This window comes from Polypterus senegalus, chromosome 1 (genome assembly GCF_016835505.1).
Source record: "Polypterus senegalus isolate Bchr_013 chromosome 1, ASM1683550v1, whole genome shotgun sequence".
NCBI classification, from domain to species: Eukaryota; Metazoa; Chordata; class Cladistia; order Polypteriformes; family Polypteridae; genus Polypterus; species Polypterus senegalus.
The window spans coordinates 239,877,659-239,903,507 of NC_053154.1; the positions used below are offsets into that span (position 1 = coordinate 239,877,659).

At 35.2% G+C, this 25,849-nt stretch overlaps 1 protein-coding gene across 1 annotated transcript in view; it reads right to left on the reverse strand.

The window, feature by feature from the left end:
- LOC120540101 (cilia- and flagella-associated protein 46) overlaps window positions 1-25,849 on the reverse strand; it is a 248,788-nt gene that overhangs the window by 193,981 nt on the left and 28,958 nt on the right. The window contains exons 11-13 of the mRNA XM_039770591.1: window positions 22,933-23,123; window positions 21,356-21,584; window positions 5,317-5,437 (exon numbers count right to left, since the gene is read on the reverse strand). Of these exons, the coding sequence (XP_039626525.1) occupies window positions 5,317-5,437; window positions 21,356-21,584; window positions 22,933-23,123 (541 nt within the window). The remainder of the gene's footprint in view (window positions 1-5,316; window positions 5,438-21,355; window positions 21,585-22,932; window positions 23,124-25,849) is intronic.

Genomic DNA, 25,849 nt, shown 5'->3' on the forward strand with positions numbered 1-25,849 from the left:
AGTACAAACAATTGTTAAACATACATTGACAGTTGTGCGACCTTAAATAGACAAGTGTGTGCCTTTCCTAACCATCAATATCAATTCAGTTAACTTGACCATATGTGGACTCCAAACAAGGTGTAAAAACATCGACAAATTTGCAGAAATTTCTTAAATCCTTAATATTCATTCTGGGGAATATAGTTTTGCCTGATGTGAGGAAAAATTCATCTAAATGATTTTAGAATAAGATTAGAACATGGCAAAATTTAAAAAAAGTAAAGAACTTTTAAATACACTGTACATATCAAGGCAGACTGTATCATTATTATATTCTATCACAGGGCAACACAAATTATACTGAAAGATTAAAAAAAGAATAAAAAAACGGCAAAACATCTGAAGATCCTAACCCAAAAAGCAAAATAAAATGCAAAGTCAAAATTCCAAGCCAAAAGTTCCTGTTACCTTTATGACAGAACGAAGAACACATACGAAGTTTTGTAATTAAAATATCGACAATCTACAACTTGGTGAAAGCCTGCAATGCAAAGACCTTTATACTATTATAGCAACATCACAACCTGTGACTTCTGGGTGACATGGCGAGTGTTAACAATAAAATGTCTTAACAGGACTTCAAAAAGGAAGTGGCCACAGAAAACAAAATGCTGCTGCATATTAGCAAATTATAACATGAAAATATGATGAATACTTCAAAGTAAAAGCAAAATTAAACAATAATTAAATATTTGAATTCTTGGTCTCGGTTCCGCCTTATAAAATGCCCATGTATCATGTTTCAGACCAAGAAGGTGTAGACTATAATATGCTTTTTGGCAGGTAAAGCAATTATTAAGCAAATAATATCAGCATGTCCTTACTATTTACAACAAAATTCTGAGCACCTGGAGCCTCATGTATAACGCCGTGCGTAGAATTCGCACTATAACATGGCATAAGCACAAAGCCGAAATGTGCTCACGCACAGAAAAATCCAGATGCAGGAATCTGTGCGTACTCCAACTTCCATGTTCTTCAGCTACATAAATCCCGATCAGCGTGAAAAGTAATGCTCGTGCACGCGCTTTATGTAACGCCCAGACTCCGCCCAGAATTATGACTCTTTGAATATGCAAATCAATATAAATCGCCCTTAAGCTCAGCCTTCTGTGAAAAGACAATGGGAAAAGCACGGGGGAAAATATAAGAATTTCAGCGCATACCAAGTGGAGGCAAAGGAAAAAAATACTATTTGTTCAAATAAACCGTGGTATAATCAACAAAAGGAAGTTGATCGAGTGACATAGCGTGTTGGAGAAACTCGAAAGCTCATGTTCACAAAATCGCACAGTGCCAGAAATAAAAAAGAAGTCACATATCAAAGTCGCCGTGAAAAGCCGAGTTGTAGCCCACTGTCATATGAAAGCTTATTAGGGTACAGAGAAAAAAAGGCACACAGTGGGGAAAAAGCATGAAATGTCAACTTCAATCTCGACATTTCCATTTTAATCACGTAGTTTATTTTGTCATTAAAGTAAAACATCATAAACTTCATCTTAAAATCGTTTAATTAACCAGTTTCTCAAATCACATCGTAATTAAAGTAGCACGTTAAATGCTTTGTTTTGTATTTGATCTTCTATGTGCTCTATGTGTGTGAATCACTACTTGCTTCTTAAACCGGCTCCCTTCCTCCAAATGGACACAGAATCCATTACATTCGTGATATTACAGCTCTCTGAATAACTAAAATACTGTTATATATGTGGCCTCATGTGGTTTAATAACTGTCCTGCAATTTTTACCAGACAACACTGTCTCCAAATACTTATTATTTTTTACCTAATGGTTCATTGTTTTATTTTTATAAAATATGTTTACTGATGTTGGTGGCATAGTTATATGTCAAGGTACCTCACAGATCTGGGGCCTCATGCATAAACAATGCGTACGCACAGAAATGTTGCGTAAGAACATTTCCACGTTCAAATCTCGATGTATAAAACATACACTTGGTGTAAAGCCACGCACTTTTCCATGGTACCTCATACCCTGTCGTACGCAAGTTCTCCGCTCCGTTTTGCAGGCACCCAACATCAAAGCAGTGCTACTGTTCCTGTATGGTTACCTTTTATTTCTTAGAACCAATTTTCTGACGCAGCTTTATAAATACACTGAAACTAACCACATATTGTTTATTAGTGTAATGCATCTGACTGTAGATTACCTGTAAAAATATAATGGCCCAGGGAATAGCCATAGTATTCCAAATACCATAATTGCTTTAGCATTGTTACTCTCACTGCACCATCTTCTTCTTCTTTTTCTTCTTTCAGCTGCACCCTTTAAGGGTTGCCACAGCGGATCATCTTTTTCCATATTACTCTCACTGCACCACTCAGAGTATTTATATCACTGTATCTGAGTGGGGAATCACAGCAGCAGCTGATCGGAAAGAGAATTATCGGTATACAGTAATCCCTCGCTATATCGCGCTTTGACTTTCGCGGTTTCACTCTATCGCGGATTTTAAATGTAAGCACATCTAAATATATATCACAGATTTTTCGCTGGTTCGCGAATTTATATTACACGCTTCCTCAGTTTGTTTGCCCTGTTGATTTCATACAAGGGACGCCATTGGCGGATGGCTTAGAAGCTACCCAATCAGAGCATGTATTACATATTAACTAAAACTCCTCAATGCTATAAGATATGCATCCCGCGCAGAGCTTGATTGTTTGCTTGTCTCTGCCTCTCTCTCACCCTCTCTGACATTCTCTGCGCCTGACGGAGGGGGTGTGAGCAGAGGTGCTGTTTGCTTAAAAGATACTGACGCTCCTCTAAAAAAATGCTGCTTTATTGCGGTGCTCGGCATATTTAAAAGCACAAAAGCACACGTATTGATTTTTGATTGTTGCTTTAATCTCGCTCTCTCTCTCTGACGTTCTCTGCGCCTGACGGAGGAGATGTGAGCAGAGGGCTGTTTGCACAGAGGCTGTTTGCTTAGAAGATACTAACTCCTCTAAAAATGCCGGCAAACTTGAAAGCACAAGTATTGATTTTTTGATTGTTTGCTTTTTTTTGCGAGCGAGCGAGCTCTCTCCCTCTGAAATTCTCTGCTCCTGAAGAGAAGAAGATTTATTTGCATTCTTTTAATTGTGAGAAAGAACTGTCATCTCTGTCTTGTTATAGAGGACAGTTTAAACTTTTGACTAAAGGGTGTTATTTCATGTCTAGAGGGCTCTAATAATGTTAACAGTGTGGGAGAGTTTATAAGGGCTTAAAATATATAAAAATAACTACACAAACATATGGTTTCTACTTCGCGGATTTTTGTCTATCGCGGGGGGTTCTGGAACGCAACCCCCGCGATCGAGGAGGGATTACTGTACAGCATCAAGCACATGCTGCCAAAGCCACAGCAAAACGTTTCAAAGCCTTTCCTGTATGGACCTTGCGGTTCAGAAACAGTTTCATCCCAAGAACTATAAACACACTCAATCAATTGCTCCTCGTAGAACTGTTTGTACTTATAAGTACAATTACACCACTGTAAACTTGCACTACAGTTATAATATTACACAACCTGCGCCACTTTATAAAGCGCATATTTACATATGATGACGATATCATTTTTAAGTTGAAAAGCAGCAAAATATGTTGATTATTTTATACAGATAAAACTTTAACTTCATTTAAATAATCTGTATTGTTAATAATTAAACATGTGAGGACACGGTGCCGCAGCGCTAGCAAGTTCATGTATTGCTCCTGCCTTGCGTGCTGTATATTTGCTGAGGCTGGCATGACACTGGAAGGATAGATGGACAGAATAATTAAACACGTACTATGAAGATAGTTCAATGTTCCTTAAAAGTTTTGAAGAATCATCATTGTAAACTTACAGATGTCTTAACGTCTATTACAGAGCTGATTTTGTTGCGATTGGGTATTTGGGGAAAGAAAAGTAACGACAGGAATTGGAGGTTAGTACATTTGAAAGAGACAGTACTGCTGCAATAAATTACTTCATCGAAGGTCACATATGGCGCAACAGCATCTTGTGTGAGACATAAACAACCACTGTGCCATCGTGTTCTCATGTTTAATAACATGCTTTCATTCCAATCATCATGAAAATGATATCACGTATACATCTCAGTATTTTAATTATTCAGAGAGCTGTAATATCACAAATGTAATGGATTCTGTGTCCTGTCGGAGAAAGAAAAAGAACGGAAGCACATAGTGATTCACACACATAGAGCACATTGAAGATCAAATACAAAACAAAGCATTTAACGTGCTACTTTAGTTACAGTGGGATTTGAGAAACTAGTAAATTAAATGAATTTAAGTTGAAGTTTATGCTGTTCTACTTTAATGACAAAATAAACTACATGATTAAAGTGTAAATTTAGAGATTAAAGTTGACATTTCCTGCTTTTTTCCCCACTGTGTGCCTATTTTTTTTCGTCTGTTCCCTAATCAGCTCAGACGGTAGGCTATAACTCGCCTTTTCATGGTGTCTTTGATATGTGACTTTTTTTTTTTTTGGCACTGTGTGACTTTGTCAACTTGAGCTTTCGAGTTTCTCCAACACGCTATGTCACTCGATCAACTTCCTTTTGTTGTTTATTCCACTATTTAAATCAACAAATAGTATGTTTTTCCTTTGCCTTCACTTGGTATTCACTGAAATTCTTATATTTTCCCCCGTGCTTTTCCCATTGTCTTTTCACAGAACGCTAAGCTTAAGAGCTATTTATATTGATTTGCATATTCAAAGAGGCGTATTTCTGGGAGGAGTTTGGGCGGGACAGCACGCGCGTGCACGAGCATTACTTTTCACCTTGACTGGGATTTATGGAGCGGAAGAACGCATAAGCTGGATTACGCGCAGATTCCTGAATCTGGATTTTTCTGTGCGCAAGCACATTTCGGCTTTTGTGCTTACGCCATGTTATAGTGCGAATTCTACGCACGGCGTTATGCATGAGGCCCCAGATATTAGTTTTTTTTTTCTGGCCTAGTCACTCAGTCTGAGTGGCTTTTGTACATTTCCCAGGCATCTTTTCTACCAGGACTCCACCTTTAATCTCATATTCCATCTTAAAGACAATAATTAGGTAATTAGCATCCCTAAGTTGACCTAAAGTGGCTGTGTGCATGAATATATCAATTCAGGGTTACCTCCTGCTTTGAACCAAAGACTTCTTGTAACTCTGTAATGGAAAAAGCTTGGGAACTTTTTGGATGTTTACCAAAGTATAGTTTAAAAAAGCATACATGAAGACCTAACACATATTAAAAAGGTTGCTTGCTTACCTTTCACATCATGTTCTCCATCAAGAACAACTAGGAATGTTTTAGGAGACAATGCAATACCAGCATTTTCCAGAAGGGAGCGCTTCATTCTGACATCATCATTTGTTTTCCCTTTCTTTGCCTTAAGAGTAATTCAAATTAAGAATACTTAATTTCACATTCACCATATAAGCAACCATCATTTATAAATACAATTTCAAAAGTTGTACATTTAGTTCTTGTTATTTCAGGAAAAATACTCCCAAAAAGTATATACGGTAAGTAACATGTTATTCATTTAAATGGCATTAGTTTATATACAGATTCTTCTATATATTAAATTCCTTACTGTATATGCGTCACACTTTCTAATTTCAACAAATGAACTCTTTGTGAATATGTAAAGAATTTTATTTTCTTAATATTAATTACCAATGTTTATAAATGTTAAATATTTAAATACATAAACAAAAAATATACTTAATAGAACAGACTCTCACAAATTAAAAAATGAAATTTTTATGAAGTTTTAGTTATGAATAAGTACACTTAAATATTTTTATTTATCTTTTTTACAAAATACACTGGTTTGCACTCCCACACAAAAATGGTATATTTTATACACCTACTGTAGGTATGCTGAATTAATTTCTGAAACTGGAATTTTTCTATCACAAAATGTTTCCGGGAGATATCACTGTTTTGAAAAAAACTGTTGATTAAAAAAATAAGGTACTTTTTATGGCATAAATACTTTTTATGCATAGAGTATTAGTTCAAGTATACTTTGAGCTGAAAAATGAGTCTCATCGTAAGTATTTACTTCCCATTTTTTGCTCACAAGCAGTATTTTTTTCTTTCTTCTTGTAACTTCAAAATAGTCAGGAATTTATATTTAGTAGGCTAGAAAGATGCCTTTTAATTGTCCTGAAGAGAGAATGTTGTTATTTAAATGCACTTGGGTGCAACATGTCTTTAAAATCCATTTTGTACGCACTCATCTGGATTTTTATCTGAGAACATGGGAACAGTCTCTAATGAACATGGAGAGAGGTTCCACCAGAACATTATTCTAATGGAGAGTCATTATAGCAGAAAGTGAAGTGAATGTGTTACCAGACAACTGTTGGTCTTTCCACTGTGAAACACTTTCAACATATTATAAGAGTTAAAACTGGCAAGTGACTACTTTTTGTAAATAATAATCATGTTTAAAAATTTGTGTAATTTATCATTTTTTTTCAAGTTTAAATAATTAACTTTACAATTTGCATCTCTCAAAAACTGGATTTTTTCTGTTGCCAGGTCTGAATTCAGCACACTCAAATGTATCTCTATAGGAGACCAGTGATAATATTTTAAAAAAAAAAAAAAAAAGCAAATTTAATTGTCTGATCTAAATTGTATAAAAAATACTCCATAAAATAACTTGCATTGAGTTAACATGTTTCTTACTTCAAAATGTTTTACTGCAAAGCAGCTTTCTTATGCCAATTAACAAAGAATAAACGAAAAACAGTCCATATCTTACACTGATATGTAAGCATGTTAAGAAATTGGAGTGATGCTAATTGAAAATGCATGTAGGACCAAGACAGTATTAACATTGTTAAAGTTTACAGTTTATGATAGTGTGAATTCTGAGTTATACGTGTCACAGAATGAAAAAATAAATGGAAGGACAGCTAAAAAGGGAAATCTATGTGACATAACAGCAAACACGTTGTACAACAAAAAAAATCCACTGACTAAAAATTACCAAGATATTTTGGAAATACAAAATTCTTCTATTCCACCTAATGCCTACTATGCTACTAATCTATTCTTCAATAAAAATGTAGCTATCAATTAATAAATTATAGCATTTAGAGGAATTTAACACAGGGTTTAACTTCAACAACAGGGGCTTACTGAATTACAACAGTTTCTCGACTAAAATAATATAAAATGAATGCTTCAGCTCAATGAATTTCTCACAGCTATTCTAGTATGCAACAAAGCCAGATATAAATTATGCACAGACAAGGCGGCACTTTTTTTTAAATGAAGCTTATTGCCTAATAGATAATAAATAAAATTTGGGCAATACAAATAAATCCAAAAACTTAGGCTACAGAAGACACCCTAACTTAAAATACAAGAACAATTTAATGAGGTTATAAAGCCTCATATACTGATGTAAATCATTAAGGTTCTAATTTAAATGAAGATGAGCATAACTAAAAATGAGCTACAAAGCACTTATTGGGACTTTAATTAAAATGACAAAAATTATCTCTTTCAAGCTGCAGGGTATATTTAAAATTAAGCATTAAGTGCACAATACAGCAAGTAAAGAAGTTTGATTAAGTGTTTTCTAAAATCTTGCATGTCATTGCTTTAATAAAATGCTGTTCAGTGATTCAGTGCATATTTTTTAATAGGCCAAATTTAAGGCCTGTGGCATTTTATCTGCATAAGAGTTATAATATTCACAATATGAGTTTAGATGGAAATCTAATAATAGAATTGTGTTCATATTACATACAGTATATTGAATCAAGCATACTGCACATATTTTATGCAAAAATACATATATAATGTAAAGTGCACAATGCATTTTGATAAAGGAAAGTGTCATACTTGTGTTTTGACAGATTTTATGCAAGCACTTGGAAAGATAAAAAATAATTTCCTGCAAGGAAATGATAAAATACAGAAAATGCAGCCTGGATGCTAGTCTTGGTTGTCCACAGCATGTATAAAAAATTGCTCTGTTTCAGCCTGAGAAATAAATATAAACATAAAAGGGGCAATACAGCAAGTTAAAGTGGAAAAAAAAATCTTAAAAGCTAGCAAGGATATCTAAGTCAAATAGAGGGATATGTTGCAATCTAATTTAGCAATTTTTTTCACAAAACACTCCATTTTAAATGAAATAATTTCTTTTAGAAAAGAATGGTTGCATAGTGTTTAGCACTACCACTGTTGAGATCTGTGATCGTATTTATCAAGCGTCTCAAAGTGACACAAATTTTGTCCTACTCAATTTACCAAATTTTGTCACCCATACTCCTGGAACGGTTGAAGGTTTTGAACATGCTGGACATCAATGAACCTGTAAGAAGGTATTGATTTGACAGTGATCAAATAATATGCCTAACAAATCTTGTACGTCATGTAATCGCTCCATCTATGCAAAGAATCCATGCACTGTCATCCAAAATGAAGGTGTTGGTAATATTATGCTTTTTGGCTGCATGGAAAATGCAGCTTTGCAATAGCAATGATTAGGTGTGTCACAACCAACCATTTCTTAAATCTTGCACCATTCTGAATGCCCTTACAAAACGTAATGTAATAAACAGATTTATACATTTCCCCACTACATCACGTGAGGTAATGTTAAAGCAAGCTGTATTCATGCAAATCACTGTTTTTTCCAGATGTTTCTGGTGTGATTGAATGCAGAAACATCAAGATAATTCCCCAAGTTTCATAGAACAATCAAATATAAATCATAAGCGAAATCACAGTATCAACACACAAGTGGTCATAGATAAAAAGTGTATTGTGGTAGACAGCATGTTACCCTGAAGATAGGCAGGGCTGGACGGGTGATGGACAGTGAAATATCTCGAAAGGTTCAAGAAAGCAGGTGGAGAGACTACAGAAGCACTGGATAAATACAGCCTTTCAGACAATAATAGGTGATCACTACAGAGACGCTCAGGAAGATGATCAAAACGCTAAAAGAATGAATGCAACTTCAGTAACAGTATAGGAATAGCTGTGGCTAATTTCAGTAACTGTTATTTTATGTGGCATTTCCCATGGCCATAACAGCAGAAAAGTTATTCTTCTGGAAATATGGCTGTGAATCATGAATTGTTAAATAAACATGTCTATTATAAGGCTTAACTTTTACTGTCTGTGTCTCTATCTTTCCCTCTTTTTGATGTTGCTGTGAAATGGCTAAGTTCAACACATGACTCTAGAGCAGGGGTGCCCAATATCGGAAAGGGAGTGCACGTACATCATGTTGCATTCAAAAAAATTTTTTTTAAATGTTAGTCTATCATATATCCCTCCTATACCATTTGCCACTTGACTGACATACAGAGCAGCCAGTCTGAGATCTCTTTTCTTCTAACACACTGGTCATCCCGCACGCACAATCAAACGCACAAGCTGCTACAAAACTCCGGTTATCTAAGTGATCTAGTTAGCCTTCTAATTTATATCGATCAAAGAAAGGATTTAAAAAAAAACTGTTGTTATGGGCTGGATGTAGAATTAGAAGAGGATTTTTTTCTCTCACAATTTCACAATCGAAGTGCGTTTGTCTGATCTGTCAATCTATCATTGCTATTCCAAAGAAGGAAAATGTGGAAAGGCCCTTTCGAACTGTTCATAAAAATTACAAAACTGACTTCCTTCCAAAAAGCAATCTGAGAAAGAGAAAGGAGATGGAACTAAAATCGCAGTTAATCGGACAGCCATCATTTTTCACTCGACTGAATTCAAATGCAAAGGCAGACACACCGAAGCATCGTACCGGGTGAGTCACTCGATCATTAAGCATAAGAAGTCCTTCCAAGATGGAGAGATGATAAAAGATGCCTTCATTAAGGCAGATGGCTAGGGAGAAATTCCTGCTGAGCTTCCAAGACCCCTGGCCGGAGAAAAAGGAGTTTCATTAAACATGCAGAATAAAAGCAACTTAATAACGATCAATGGCCGCTAGACTTGGCATTTTTTTCTGATCTGACCAACATGTTGAATGAGCTTAATTTACAGTTGCAAGGAAAAGAGAAAACCATGGTCAATATGATTAGCTCAGTTAATGCTTACAAACGAAAAATGCAACATCTATCCTCAAAGCTGCAGCGCCTTGATTTGGGGAACATCCAAAACCTAACGTCAGAGCTGGAGACACAATGGAAGGCATGTGTGCAACTTGACAGCATACGATACACAGAGCAGATTGAAAATTGTCTGTCAGACTTTATCTAATAGAAAAAAAGTAACGATTCGAGTGTTGCCCAATGTAGCGGAGTAAGAGTAGCGTTTCTTCTTCACAGATGTACTCAAGTAAAAGTAAAAAGTATGGTGCAGTAAAACTACTCTTAAAAGTACATTTTTTTTAAAAAGTTACTGAAGTAAGTGTAACTCGTTACTACCCACCTCTGATACTCAGTATATATATATATATATATATATATATATATATATATATATTTATAAATATACAGTACATATACATGGTTGAAATAGTTTTTACTGTCAAATAATGCAAAGAGTACACAACACGTGTTTCGCCCTAATTCTGGGCTCATCAGGCGTACACACTCACTGCACCCCCTCTCGGGAAATCAAACCTTGGAGTAACCACCCATACAATCAGATTGTGAATGAGACTTCGAATGCCATGAATGCAACTACCTCGATCTACATACTGTCAAATAAACGAACTACACGACGTGGCACAACGCGCTGATGTCCGAGGTTCGATTCCCCGAGAGGGGGTGCAGTGAGTGTGTACGCCTGATGAGCCCAGAATTAGGGTGAAATATGTGTTGCGTACTCTCTGCATTATTTGACATTAAAACTATTTCAATCATTCTATGATCTGCTTCTCGCAACTGAAAGAGGGCACCGCGGCAGATGTTTGCCGGCTTGCAGACCAACCACAAGCGTTACCTGGTAGGTAACCACCCATACAATCAGATTCTGATTCAGACTACTGAATGCAATGAATATATATATATATGTAAATATATATATGTAAATATATATATGTAAATATATACATACATATATACATACATATATATATATATATATATATATATATATATATATATATATATATATATATATATATATATATATATATATATATATATATATATATACATATACATATATATATACATATACATATATATATATACACATATATACACACTGCTCAAAAAAATTAAAGGAACACTTTTTAGTCAGAGTATAGCATCAAGTCAATGAAACTTCTGGGATATTGATTTGGTCAGTTAAGTAGCACAGGGGGTTGTTAATCAGTTTCAGCTGCTTTGCTGTTAATGAAATTAACAACAGGTGCACTAGAGGGGCAACAATGAGATGACCCCCAAAACAGGAATGGTTTAACAGGTGGAAGCCACTGACATTTTTCCCTCCTCATCTTTTCTGACTGTTTTTTTCACTAGTTTTGCATTTCGCTATGGTCAGTGTAACTACTGGTAGCATTAGGCGAAACCTGGACCCTACAGAGGTTGCACAGGAAATCCAACGTCTCCAGGATGGCACATCAATGTGTGTCATTGCCAGAAGGTTTGCAGTGTCTCCCAGCACTGTCTCAAGGGCATGGAGGAGATTCCAAGAGACAGGCAGTTAATCTAGGAGAGCTGGACAGGACCATAGAAGGTCCTTAACCCATCAGCAGGACTGGTATCTGCTCCTTTGGACAAGGACAAACAGGATGAGCATTTCCAGAGCTCTACAAAATGACCTCCAGCAGGCCACTGGTGTGAATGTCTCTGACCAAACAATCAGAAACAGACTTCTTGAGGGTGGTCTGAGGGCCCAACGTCCTCTAGTGGGCCCTGTGCTCACAACCCAGCGCAGTGGAGCTCGATCGGCATTTACCATAGAATACCAGAATTGTCAGGTCCACCAATGGCACCCTGTGTTTTTCACAGATGAGAGCAGGTTCACCCTGAGCACATGTGACAGACGTTGAAGGGTCTGCAGAAGCCATGGAGAATGTTATGCTGTCTGTAACATCATTCGCATGACCAGTTTGGTGGTGGGTCAGTGATGGTCTGGGGAGGCATATCCATGGAGGGACGCACAGACTTCTACAAGCTAGACAAAGACACCTTGACTGCCATTAGGTATCAGGATGAAATCCTTGGACCCATTGTCAGACCCTACGCTGGTGCAGTAGGTCCTGGTTTCCTCCTAATGCACGACAATGCCCGCCTCATGTGGCAAGAGTATGCAGGCAGTACCTGGAGGATGAAGGAATTGAAACAATTGAATGGCCTTCACGATCCCCTGACTTAAACCCAATAGAACATCTGTGGAACATTATGTTTCGGTCCATTAGGCGCCGCCAGGTTGCTCCTCAGTCTGTACAACAGCTCAGGGATGCCCTCATACAGATCTGGGAGGAAATGCCACAAGACACCATCCGTCGTCTCATTAGGAGCATGCCCCGACGTTGTCAAGCATGCATACAAGCTCGTGGGGCCACACAAGATACTGAAAAGCATTTTGAGTAGCAGAAATTAAGTTTTTGAAAAATGGACTAGCCTGCCACATCTTCATTTCACTCTGATTTTAGGGTGTCTACACAATTGAGCCCTCTGTAGGCAGAAAACTTTTATTTCCATTAAAAGACTTGGCATCCTTTTGTTCCTAAGACATTGCCCTGTCGTTATTTGTATGGATATCCAACTTCATATTGAGATCTGATGTATCTAATGTGTTTCTTTAAAGTGTTCCTTTAATTTTTGTGAGCAGTATATATATATATACATATATATATATATATATATATATATATATATATATATATAGTGGACTATGGCCAGCAACTTAACATGGCCAATACCCCCAAGCCGCCAGATGGAGCTCTCCCTGCGATGTGGAAATGCCCCGAATTCCAGCAGGGCATCATGACTTTGGAGTTTTAATGCACAGCCCTGCTGCATAATGTCGGGCCCGCCAGAGGACGCTGCAGAGAGGTCCTGAGACATATATTTTCCATACAGCCCGGAAGTACACCGCAGTCACGGTGACAGAAGAAATGACGTACTTCTGGGTTGAAGAAAAAGGAGTTTTCACCCGACCTGGAAGTGTTACAAAGTCACATGGACAGAGAGAGAGAAAAACTTCTGGGTCAAGCAGTATAAAAAGACTGTGGGAGCCAAGTTGGGAGGAAGGGTGACTGAGTTGCTGGGAGGTGTGGAGGATTAGATTATTGTTTATTGAGAACTGAGAATTGTATTGATTTATTATAGTAAAGTGGAGGTGCTTGTGCACATTTATAAAGTCATTATTTGGACTTTTATCTGGTGTCTGGTCTGAGGGTTCAAGGGGATGAGAGTGCCCCCTATCTATCTATCTATCTATCTATATATATATATATATATATATATATACACACAAAGTATATATATATATATATATATATATATATATATATATATATATATATATATATATATATATATATATATATATACACAGTATATACACACTGTAGCATTTTTAATGTAGGTAGATAATTTTGACCTGGTCAATTTAAAAGTAGCTCGCAAGCCGAAAAAGTGTGGGCACCCCTGCTCTAGAGTATTTCATGACCTTAAGCTTGAATGTAATCATGTCCCTGAATGTCATGTTATTATTATTATTATTATTATTATTATTGTGGAGAAGATACCTTAGCTTTAATATCAAAAATTATGAAGCATCATTATAATTTCTAAGGAAACTACTATACACCTTAATGAGTACTATTTTGATGTTCAGGGTGTCATAAAAACACAACATCATTAATACTCAAATGTTAACTCCTACTACTCACAGGAAGTGTAGGAAGCTTCATAACTAATCTTCATCACCTACTCTGGGGAAAGACAAATTCATATTAGTCAGACTTTTAGTGCAATTCCTAGGAGTAATTCTGAGATGCTTGACAAAAATAGTCACTGTATTCAAATTTCAGTCCATTCATTAACTTTGTGGTTTTTCACTGTCGGCTTCTTTACACATGGCAGAACATTTGTGTTAGCCTGAGTGGTGATTCTAAGTCACCACTGTGTGGATGCATAGCTAAGTTAAAAGGAGAAAAATTACAGAATACAATTACAGATGATGGCAACAATATTCTACAACAATAAAGAAACAATAAATAAAAATAAAATAGTTTTATAAACTGAAACTTTAATGCAATGTATAAGTGTGTATTCTTTACATTATTCTGATTTTCACATGCATGTTTTTTAAAACAGGCCGCATTGCTTATAATGAAAATTACCAAAAATTAATGGGCAGACCGTGTGGTCAAGTATACCCAATATTTTGCATTAATGCAATTCTGCATAGTACTGTATTAAATGTTACATAATAAAGGTCTCTCTGAACTTGCATTTCTCACATATAATGTTGACATTCCTGGAGCCTATGCTTAATCTAACACCTTACCAACTGGCATATGAAAAAAACAAAATGGCTTTGGAAGACCAACTCCAGCAAGAATTCTCAAACTGTTTTTATGAAAAATGTAGATATACCATTATTTAAAGTGTACTCAGTGAAGTACAGTACAAAGAAGGTTTCCGATTATGAAACCTTACTACTCAGGTTGCTCTTGAATCTGTACAGCTTCTGTGTAATCAAGATGGAACAATTTTATTTACACAATAAAACAGAATCTTCCTCCCAATAAATGCACTGCTATGTTTTTGGCTGGGTGCACCTTTCTTTATTTAAGAGATATCATTTTTCTTAGCTTGATTTTTCAAAAAAAGAATTATGGTATTTTTTGATTCTTGTAAAGTGTAGTAAAGTGAAAAAAGTACCTTTGTAAAACACTATTTTGCAATGTGTTGCACTTTATTTTGAATGCATTTTAATTGTGCTGGCTAGGGAATTTGTGTTCCACTGTAAGTCACTCTACTTTGTAAAGCATATCCTGGCTGAAGATGCGGCAGTACAGTCAGCCTAAGAGTAATCTGGGAAAGCAAGCCAGGCACTGTACATAGGTGTTTTGAATCACTAGGCTGATTGCTTTCATTTTTTCTCTATCCCCACTAAAAATCTTTCTGACACCCTCAAATATTTCATAAAATCTACCCGCTAACCTGATGAAAATTAGCGTAGGTGTAATCCAAATATCCCCTATGATTCACTCCCATCCCCTCAATGACAGGTTCCTATTTTGTTTAATGGTTCCTTAATTTTTTTTCAGTCCCCTCTATACATTTGTCATTTGTTAGTTTTCCATGCTTCTTTGCATCTATGTGCCTGCTTTGTTATTTAGACTGTGTTCTCATGTCAGTACTTTCCAATATAAATTCATTATGCATAATTTTCTTTTATTGTGCTAACTATTGTCGTTGTTACCGACAACTTTACATTTTCATAATGATGGTGTATTGCTAGTCAAAGTTAGGATTCACTATCAAGTGCATGTAATTATTTCTTTCAATACTTGAATATTTGTACTATTTACTTGTACAATGGCTGCTTTTCATGTTATACATGCAATCTATGTGTATGTATAATAATAACTGATTATATATACATACATAGCCCATTAATCAATTTTAAATCAATAAAACCATGAATAAAAATATAAATTCAGTGTCTGTGACTTCATTTTACTAATGTTTTTTTAGTTCCTTTGTCAAAAGAAGTATCCATCACTTCTTTGGGCAGACTCTGTTAGGGAGACTGAGTGAAATATGTGTGCCCCTGTCAAAAAGGATTACGGGGAGAGCTGTAGAAAGGACAACTATCATTCAGTAAGGCCTTTATGAAAATTTATTTTAAAGTTATGGTTCATGTGTTTTAATGAAAATGCATCAGAACACCCTCACACACTGTATACTAATACATACAAACACAGTATGTACTGTATAATGAAGATTTAACTCATTGTTAATAAATGAGATAATGATGTACTGTATAGCGGCCCCCACTTACTGCTCAGTAAATCCAAACAAAAACAGATAATTCATAACATAGTAATCCAACAAAGTCACAAAGAGGACAAAACTCTATGCTGGTAGCACTGGGAAAAGGCAGGTATCAACTCTGGTTGGGGTTTCAGCTCGTATCAGTGCTCACCACACACTCCCCACTCATTCGTACTGGGACAAGTTAAATAGTCACCAATCAAGCTAGAACTTCAGGATCTGCATTAAACACCAGAAAACCTATAGAGAAAAGCCCATGCAGAGAACCTGCAAAGTCCACACATATTGCAACTAAACATGTATTTGAAACAGAGAAACTGGATCTGTGAGGCATCACTTCTGTGTGCTTCTCACCTGGTTTGAGCTTTTCTCTAAACTATTTCTAGAGGGAGATTAAAAAGCCAATAATAAATTACAGAGAACAGGCTGCAGATCTCTTCAACTTTCAAATGTACAGCCTAATTAGAGTGGTGTTCTTACATTAGCTTGAGAAAAATGAAGGCTTTGAGAAAGAAAGATGGGCACTTAATACTACTGAAGCATATTGTTCATTGTAATTAACTTGTACATTCCATGAAACCGGCTCCACAGCTTCAGGAAGCATGGATTTATGGAATATGAAATTGTGAATTTCTGTAGATCAATCCAGGTGGCCACTTCAGCATGTCCAGCTCTGAATGACAGCACAGTCATTGGCCTGCTACTTTACAATTTCAGGGACCCAGATTCTAATTCCATCTCAGCCTAAAACCATAAATACACCATGTAGCTAAACTTCTTTGTGATAAGAGTTGCATGTCTTTCATATTCTCAGGAGAAACCATAAATTCTCCAAAAGCCCAGCATTTGTAGAATCAAAGAGGGGCCTTTGAATGAAATGACTACCAGCAAATCAAAATACACTACATTCAAAATTAGAAAGCTGTGAGAAGGAGGCATTCGGAATATATCATTAAAAAAGATTGTTTTTCCTACATTACTTTCTCAGTGTTGTCTGTGACAAAGTGATATTCCACCAAGACCAGTGATCTGAACTCAAACACTTGCCCAGTCAATACCTGTGTGGAAATTGCGCTTTCTCATCCTCTTCTGCAAGAATGGGATTTATTGCTTTTTTAAAAGGGTAATGGATACATTTTTCTTGCATGGTCACATATGCGAAGAAATTGCATTAAGAAAAAGGCTAAGGGAAGTTAATAGTGTTTACTCATTCAACTCAGAAAGTACTACGTGTGTGTAGAGTGAGTGTTATACTACAAGTTGCTATAAAGTAACTAGAGTTATACTAGTTTTTAATTACTATAGCATATTTTTTTACATGTTGACCCTTTAATCAATGCTGGCTAAAATGCTAATGTTCCATTTGTCATTTACATTACTTCTCTCTCATTATGAAATGAACTTGAATAAATATCTACCATCAAGAATCAGTAAAGGCTAAGCAAAAGAAGATTAAAAGGAGACATGACTGAAGTGTTTAAAATTATGATTGGAAGTAGTACAGTGGATCGAGACTTTAAAATGAGTTCAGCAAGAACACAGGGGCACAACTGGAAACACATTAAGGTTAAATATCACACGAACAGGAAGTTTTTCTTTATAGAGAATATTATAGACATATGGAATAAGCTACCAAGTAGCGTGGTAGACAGTAAGACTTTAGAGACTATTTTGGAAGAATTAAGTGGATAGGACTGGTGAACTTTGTTGGGCTAAATGGTCTGTTTTCATCTTGACTGTTCTAACGTTCTAATGCGGAAATTTTAAATGATACTAATGCAGTCCTCAGTTTGTTTCTTTCCATCATATTCTAAAAAGTGACTTGGCGTGCATTAAAAAATTGTGTTCCATTCTGTTTCATTGTGAGTTATATCTATTGCACTTGGTAACGATATGCAGGTATACAACAACTTTGGCATTTATTAAAAATATAAGGTTTTGCTTTAATAAAAATGCATTGTCATCAGTTCTTTTCAGGCTTACTGTCAGGAGTGCACAGTGCAATGAAATTCCTATCTGCACCTTTGACCCATGCACGCCATATCGTCACTGTCCATGTCTGGCAGCACAAATCTCCCGCAACAGGTTATATAAAATGTAACATCAGAAAATAATATGTAATGGTGAATGAAACAGCTAAGTATACTTTTGTACAGAGTTCCATGAAATAAAAGCCAGACTTAATTTCACATGCAATTTTTTTAACTGTGAAAATCACACAAAATGTTGTTTGGAAGTTATACAAGTTTTTCTGGAGGATGGAAAGAAAGCCAAAATATATCTTAAGTGTTTTGGCACCATCATACACCTTCTTTGGACCAATAAATATTTCACCATGTTTAAATACAACCCACGATGAGACAAAAACAGCACTTGTCTTCTTAACATTTTGTCTCAGGCCCTAGATGTTCCACAAGGTTACTGTAACATGAAATATCAGGAAAGAATGATAGGAATAAACTGAGATAGGAAATTAGATACACTATGGACATAGCAGAGAAAATGTCCACAGCAGTATAAGGCAACCAAACAGGGAACCTAGGCAATTAAAAAATATTACAAGGCTTACCATCCTGATCAAGCACACACTTTTTGGAGCAACCTTGTAGGACCCTTTCACTCCTTTACTCCACAGACAAGCAAACATGTCCAAAACCAAATTAAGGAATATGATTAGTTGTAAAAGTCTACATTATCCCCTAACATTATCACCTGTTGCTGTGAAAGCGATGACAGCTATAGCCCACCCCACCTTACTCTGCCAACCCATATAGCAGTAAGTGAATACAACAGTCCCTTAATAAATCTGTGAAGAGGGCTGAAAAAGTAGAAAGCAAAGACATTCAGAAATACCATGTAACAGAAAATGGCAAATAACTGCATTTAACAATTAAATTAAATTTCTCTGGAGAAGCCTTGCAGTGCACCAGTACACCAGAACAATAAATGACTACACTAAGAAAGTGCCATTGATGAAGAATATTTTGACTACCTGAAATGGTCTATCTGGAGAGTCACATCACCGAGGAGAATGTGGGGTAGAACAAATATTTCCACAAACTGTTGTCTCCTTTCTTTACTGGGATTTCACCAGGACAAACTGGAAAAAAACTTTAATACGAGCTTCATTGTGAACTTTGGCCAACATACCTTGTCTGTCTATATATCTTAAAGGCTCGTGCATGCAAGGCTTGATCGAATTCAAACATGCCAAGAGCAGCCTTTTGAAAGAAAAGTCATTGCATCATCTTTCTCAGTATTTTTAGACAGTTGTTAAGTTCTTATATTATCTTCTTGGTCTGTCAACTTTAATTTAAGTATAGCAATCTCTCTGTTTAACAATCCAATTTCATCTTCATGTCAAAAGAGAGTGGACCTTTCTCTTTGATCTGATATTGTTTAGACTTAATACTGGAAGTTTCGTCTCGCAAGTTCGTAAAGTGAGCTTGGATATTAACATTCAATTGTGATCCTTTCACTATCCACCTGTATGAAGAGCCTGACTTAATTTCATCCACTGGAGGCTTCAAGGACTTCTTTAATGAGTCTGATTTCTATGTGTTGAATGAGATATTTTACAGCGTGGTCAAGTATGATTTTCCAATAAAATAGCCACATTTTTTTTTTTATTCGAAATAATGGTTATGTTGAAAGTGTGTGGAGTTAAAAAAAAAAAAAAAAGCGCTAGGCTGCCCTCACAGTCAACATCTCACCTGAACATTGAATTTGATTCAATAAATGTTTGCATTCCAGATAGCTTAATAATTGCACTTGCATGTTTTTATTTCTTTCAACCAACATATTATTCACTACTCTATCTCTCTCTTCTATGATATATATATAAATATATATATATATAGATATAGATATATATATATATAGATATAGATATATATATATAGATATATATATACACTGTATATATATTTTAACTTACACTATAGTTTATACTTTTGAAGTATATTTTTCAAAATAGGCTCCTGTCTCTATGGACTTAATTTAAAGGCATTAGCTAACAGATTTTCAAAAATGTTTTAATACAAAAATCCACTTTACCTTTGTCCAACTGTCAACTTATATTGTTTACCAAGCTTAATCTTTCCTGCCTCCTAGATTTCAACTCCTTTCATGATAACCCTACCCCTGAAGTTGATCAGCAAGAAAACATGAATAAAGAGGCAAAATAAGGTAGGTAATGTGGAATTAATAATAACTCCTCCACACACATACACAAGCACACACGCACACGCACACACACACACACACACACACACACACACACACACACACAACCACAAAAAAAAAATCTGCATGTTATCATTATAAACAGACTTAGCCGTTAATAGGGTGAAAAAAACAGACAGATAAAAATTACATTCATAGAGTCTGTCACATAGCTTTCTGCTCCACCTTGTGAATAATAAAGATATTTCAATACATGCTAAATAAAGAAAAGTCACAGGGTGACAGCAGACTCCCCGGGGCAGCCCTCATCTGGAAGTTACCAAACTCCTGATACTCTGCGTAAGTAGAAACAATTCTTTTCATGTCTGTGTGATGAAGCATTGTAGGGTACAAAACTATTAAATCTTTTTAATATCATAGATTACTATATTAATAACCTCGTGCCTTTTTCTGTCTGGCAACAATACTTGCTGAAACAACACACAGGTTAATTGTTTCCTTGTTTTATTGCAATATTAATGTGTTCTTGCCAAATTCTCTAAAAGTTTTATACTGTTCCTCACAAAGAAAATTGGATTTTTTCTAATTTTAAATATAAGAAAACATCCTTCTCCAACTCAATTAAAGAAGGTGGAATGGAATTCTTACAACAGAATAAGAGAAGAAGACAAGTGTGTACTACAGTATAAGGTATCACAATGGATTTTTCATGTCAACTCTTTGGTGTTACACAGAATGTCGTTTTTCAAAGGTTTGGAGTAATTGCAAATCCAAAACTTTCAGAAAATCAAGTAAGAATATAATGACATAATAACAACACTCTGCCACCATAAATAAAACAAAAATTATTATGACACATTCTGTTATCACTCCTTTTAACATTTAAAATCAATTCATTCATTACATTCGTATAATAAACTTTTGTGAAGTCAGCAGTGCATGTATTTGTACAGAAGCATTAAATGATACATATTAGAATTGCACACTGAAAATAAGAAGACAGCAAGATGCCTAGTTGCTAAAATTTTAAGAGAAAAAGTTCAGATTATTCACAAAGTTACATTTATAAGAAACAAATGTAGAGGCAAAACAGACAAGCACTTCATGCATAGCTTCCTAATTAAATTGATAACACTTAGTTTCTTATAAAACTTGCTGCCTTAACATACCTGTTCAATAATCTTTGCGGCAATATCCTGTGGTCGATCTGGCGTCTTATACAGGACTGTTTGCAACTGAAGCAAGTGTAATGTTGCTTGGAGTGATTCTTTGTAGACCCCTCTGTCATCCAGATTTAATGCTTTCTGAAAATGTTGTATAGCAGCCTCTATTCTATCCTCATTTTCTTCTATACGACCTATTTCTATATGAATCTGGCAATGGAGCTGAAACATAAGGCTATTAAAAAAGAGAGTATTAATCAAACAGATTGTTATTCTTATAGTAAGGCTTTCAGTTTTAATAAATGAATGACACTGCGAAAGTCCAGTATACAAAATGACAGACTCAAGCAAAGCAAGAAACTCTGCTTTCTTTCTCTGTGAAAATATACTGAATATTAATCTCAGTGAGCATGATAAATACTGTATGTAAGAAAATATTTCTGCAAGACTTGTCACAGAATAGGTGAGTGGTACATGATTATATTATATACTGTACTGTGCAGAGTAGTTCTTCATAATAAAATTAGCATGTTTAACAATGCCACAGATAAAAACAAGAGGTATGTACACTGATTTTAGTAGATGCTGGCAATCATACATTTTTCCTTAAATATTTGTATTGTTTTTATTGTTGTATTATCATCAATCTGTGACATTCATCCATTATGACACATCAGCTCTTTGTAATTACTATCATGACTTTAGTTGATACCCTGGTTTTAAGTTTTCATTTGGAATACTTTGCATTTTTTACTTCAATGTGCTAATATTCAAATTGATTTATAATATATGAAATTGCATCAATTTTCTGTTATTAACAATGCATTTTAAAGATGTCATGACATTTCTGAAGAACAATACTTTGGATTCATAATAAAAGGACGCCTTCTTGTGAACTGAGATAACATTTAGATTGTTTAGCCATTTCCTTTATCTCACAAAGTACATTAAGTTATATATTTTATTATTGGTATTTTGCAGATGACAAGGTTGAAGCTGTAATACTTTCCAGTTCCTGATAGAACGCCTGTTTTGGAGGATGTGCATTGAATATTTAATTATTTCATACACTTTAAATTGTAAATGACAGAAATAAGGAATTGCTAAAATAATTTATCACAATAAATTGTGCAAAAGACTTGCCCCTCCACCCAGGGCTGATTCCCATGCTGTATCTGATACTGCCAGAACAGACTTCAAACCTGAAATGGATTGAGCTGGTTAGAAAAAATTGTGTTATATAAAATTTTTATTGAATCTTGACTTATAATATATTATTATAGCCATGTGGAGGATTAAGGCATGCTGCTTATACAGAAAGTATATACAATGTGTTTGAAGTTGAATGGGTTTCTTCATTGAGCAGAGAGTAATTTGTATACAAGCTACAATAAAAAATACTTTAGAGTTATTGACACAAGCCCTGATAAGCTTTATAATAAATGTATACATCACACAAAAATTAATTTTCCATTTAATGACCAAATTTCTTATTGTAGCTATAAACCAAAACCAACACAAAATACTTCTCATCAGAAGGACATTCAGTGAAAGCATTTGGCTAAAATGAATTTAAAAATTACCTATTGGACTTTTCAAGTGCTTCAGCTACACGGTTAAGTTGTTTTTTCACCCTCCTTTTTATGTTGTGTTGCAGAAGGGGTAGACAAAGATTCCACTGTGCTACACAAACTATTTGGATTACATTGAGGTCTCCTTCACGAACTGCATTCTGTAACACTAGATCCAATTGTTCTGTGGCTTTCAATTGCATCTGTAATATTTAAAAAAAAGATCAGTAAACAATAACAAGAAGCAGTTTAACATAAAAACACATTTACAAAATTAATGAAAACTTCTCCTAAGGATATCTATTTTCATCTATCCATGATTTTTCAAATGTATAACATGCATTCCATTATATTTATTTATTATAATTTCCAATATAATATTTAAACAAATATATATTTCAAAGGACTTTACAAGGGTGTGAGGTCCTTTTGTGTTGTACTAGGTAACACCGGTCCTGTAGCACCTCAGTCAAACTAGCTTGTCAGGTGAAGACTTGTTCCTGCATTTAGTTAGGCTTTAGTTTTTTTGTTTTTTTTTTCTTCTGTTTTGTCTCAGTATGAGGGTTCAAATTAATACTCAGTATGAAACAGAACGAAGGTGGGTATTGTCTTTCTTTCTTTTAGAGGACCACTCTAGTTACTTAAAACAGTTTTATTATTCGTTTTTTTCTGACTGTAAGATAACAGTTTCTATCACTACTCAAAAAAAAAATTTCTAAATTCTTTCTTGCACATGAAAGGATATTCTTAGACAGTGACAACTAACTTTTCAAGAAATTTAGCCTCCCACACTAAATTAGTGTATATATCAGTGCTTTCTTGTCAGCTGCTAATTAGCTTGCTTTTTATTTTTAATATACATACTTCTACATAAATAAAAAAATTTTGTTTGAACCTGTTCCAAATATAAACATATATGTCAGTTTATTATATTCAAAGACCATGCAAAGCTGCTCTATTTCTACTTTAAGTGGCAAATTAGTTATTCTAATAACTAATTTTTTTAAGCACAGAAACATAGATTTATAATGATTTACAATGGCCACAGGTTGTGTTACACAGTGTAATGCTAGTCTAGTGCTAGAGACCTCTATAAGCATGTGGATAATACCGTGGTCATTCCTAGCCATTGTCTACACTGGTGGTCTGATAGAACAGCACAGTTAATATTAGGAGCTAGCCAAAATGCTTAAAGGCAAAACTAACAAGGTGGTCTTTTCAAGAGCTCTACTTGCTCCTTGCAATTAAATGAGAAAGACTGGCGAATCTTCATGGCGGTATGAGAGATACAAAGCACTGAGGTGAATTTTGAAATAGATTGGAAAAGAACTGCCAGGACCAATTGAATTAAAACCAAGAGGGCAGATACACAGATACTTCAGGATTGTTCAAATCAGAAATTTGGGGGAAGGAAGCATACTGTATACTCTAAAAGGCCAGATTTAACATCCATCCATTTTCCAACCCGCTGAACATACAGTATTGAATATGCCCTAAAAACAAAACTGAAAAGCACCTTCAAAAATACATTTTGGAAATGAGTAACCCACAGCGAAAAAGCATACAAATCATTAGCAACAGCCCAATAACCGCTTGTATTAAAATTAACATATTATTATTGTTATTAAAATATTATTATTATTAACATATTAACATTAACAGATCAACTTTTTCATGTTGTCCTAAAGTCTGAAATGGCATTAACAAAGTGTGAAAATGTGACAGTAATCGCATCTGTCTTTGGTTGGTGTCTGTAGCAGAAACAGGGTGGATTTTCGGTAAAGATATGTATTTGGCAGCTAGTTCTCTGATAAAGGCTGCAATGATAAAGTATTACATTTTCAGGTCAAAATACCTCACTTTTACAGCAATTTTTGTTTGACTTGAAAGAAGGAACATGAGCTAAAAGCAATAACTTTACTTGACCTGAAGCGGCAGCCCAGCTCACAGGCTTAACTTGTTATGTCATAAACACTTGCAGTTTATCTATGTGCATCCATCACAACCCACAAAAATGATTATGGATTAAAAGATAGAATAATGCCATTCTTCGCCCCGTGGAGTGAGTGTTATGTGTACATTATGTGGTACATTCAGCCATGCTTCTCCCACTGATATTACAAGCAGTTTTACAGGGAAGTAAGTAACTGAAATGTTCAGTTCAGATAAAATTCAGACCTTATTCTAACCTAAGGTCATGGGGTAGTAACAGAGAAGATCATCATATACTATTCAGACAGCCTTTGCCACTAGTCATCCACTGAAAAAACTGAAAAGGCAGTTGCCTAACTACGTAAGTGTAGAGTAGAGGCAGATGTACTGAGTTTCGCAGCCCACCAAGGATTGTTTTACATAATTCCAAAACTGGTGAAGCCAATAAGATGGTTTTCACAGCAACTGCCTAGTCTAAAGTCAGCATAGTCAAAGCATAGGACTGACATTGTTGATTAACCCAGAAAACAATTAAATGAGCAAAATAAATGCTGATTATGCTACATCTTGAATTACTGGCCCCATAGTATGTGTAGCATTAAATGCAGAGTTCAGAAAATGGTTACTATACTTTTTAAATATTGTCTGAAGTCAGCTGTGTTAAATATACAGTATTCTGTTGCTATTCATACGTTGAGTTATAATTTACTTTCATGATCTGTTGCTTAAGTAGAAAACCAACCAAAAAGGGGAAAGGGTGGTATAGTAGAGTTACATGTAATGCAGATTTAAAACAATAGCAACAATAGCAAGCAATCTGAATTCTGGGGCCTCACTCCCTAAAAATGATCACTGCATCATAGCATCATTTAGCCAAAATGATGGTGCCCACTAAAAAACAAAGCAGCATCATTATAATATTAAAAGAAAACATGCCAGGACTAAACTAGAAAACTACTGGTTTAGATAATATTACATGCCTAATGTTAGAGATTAA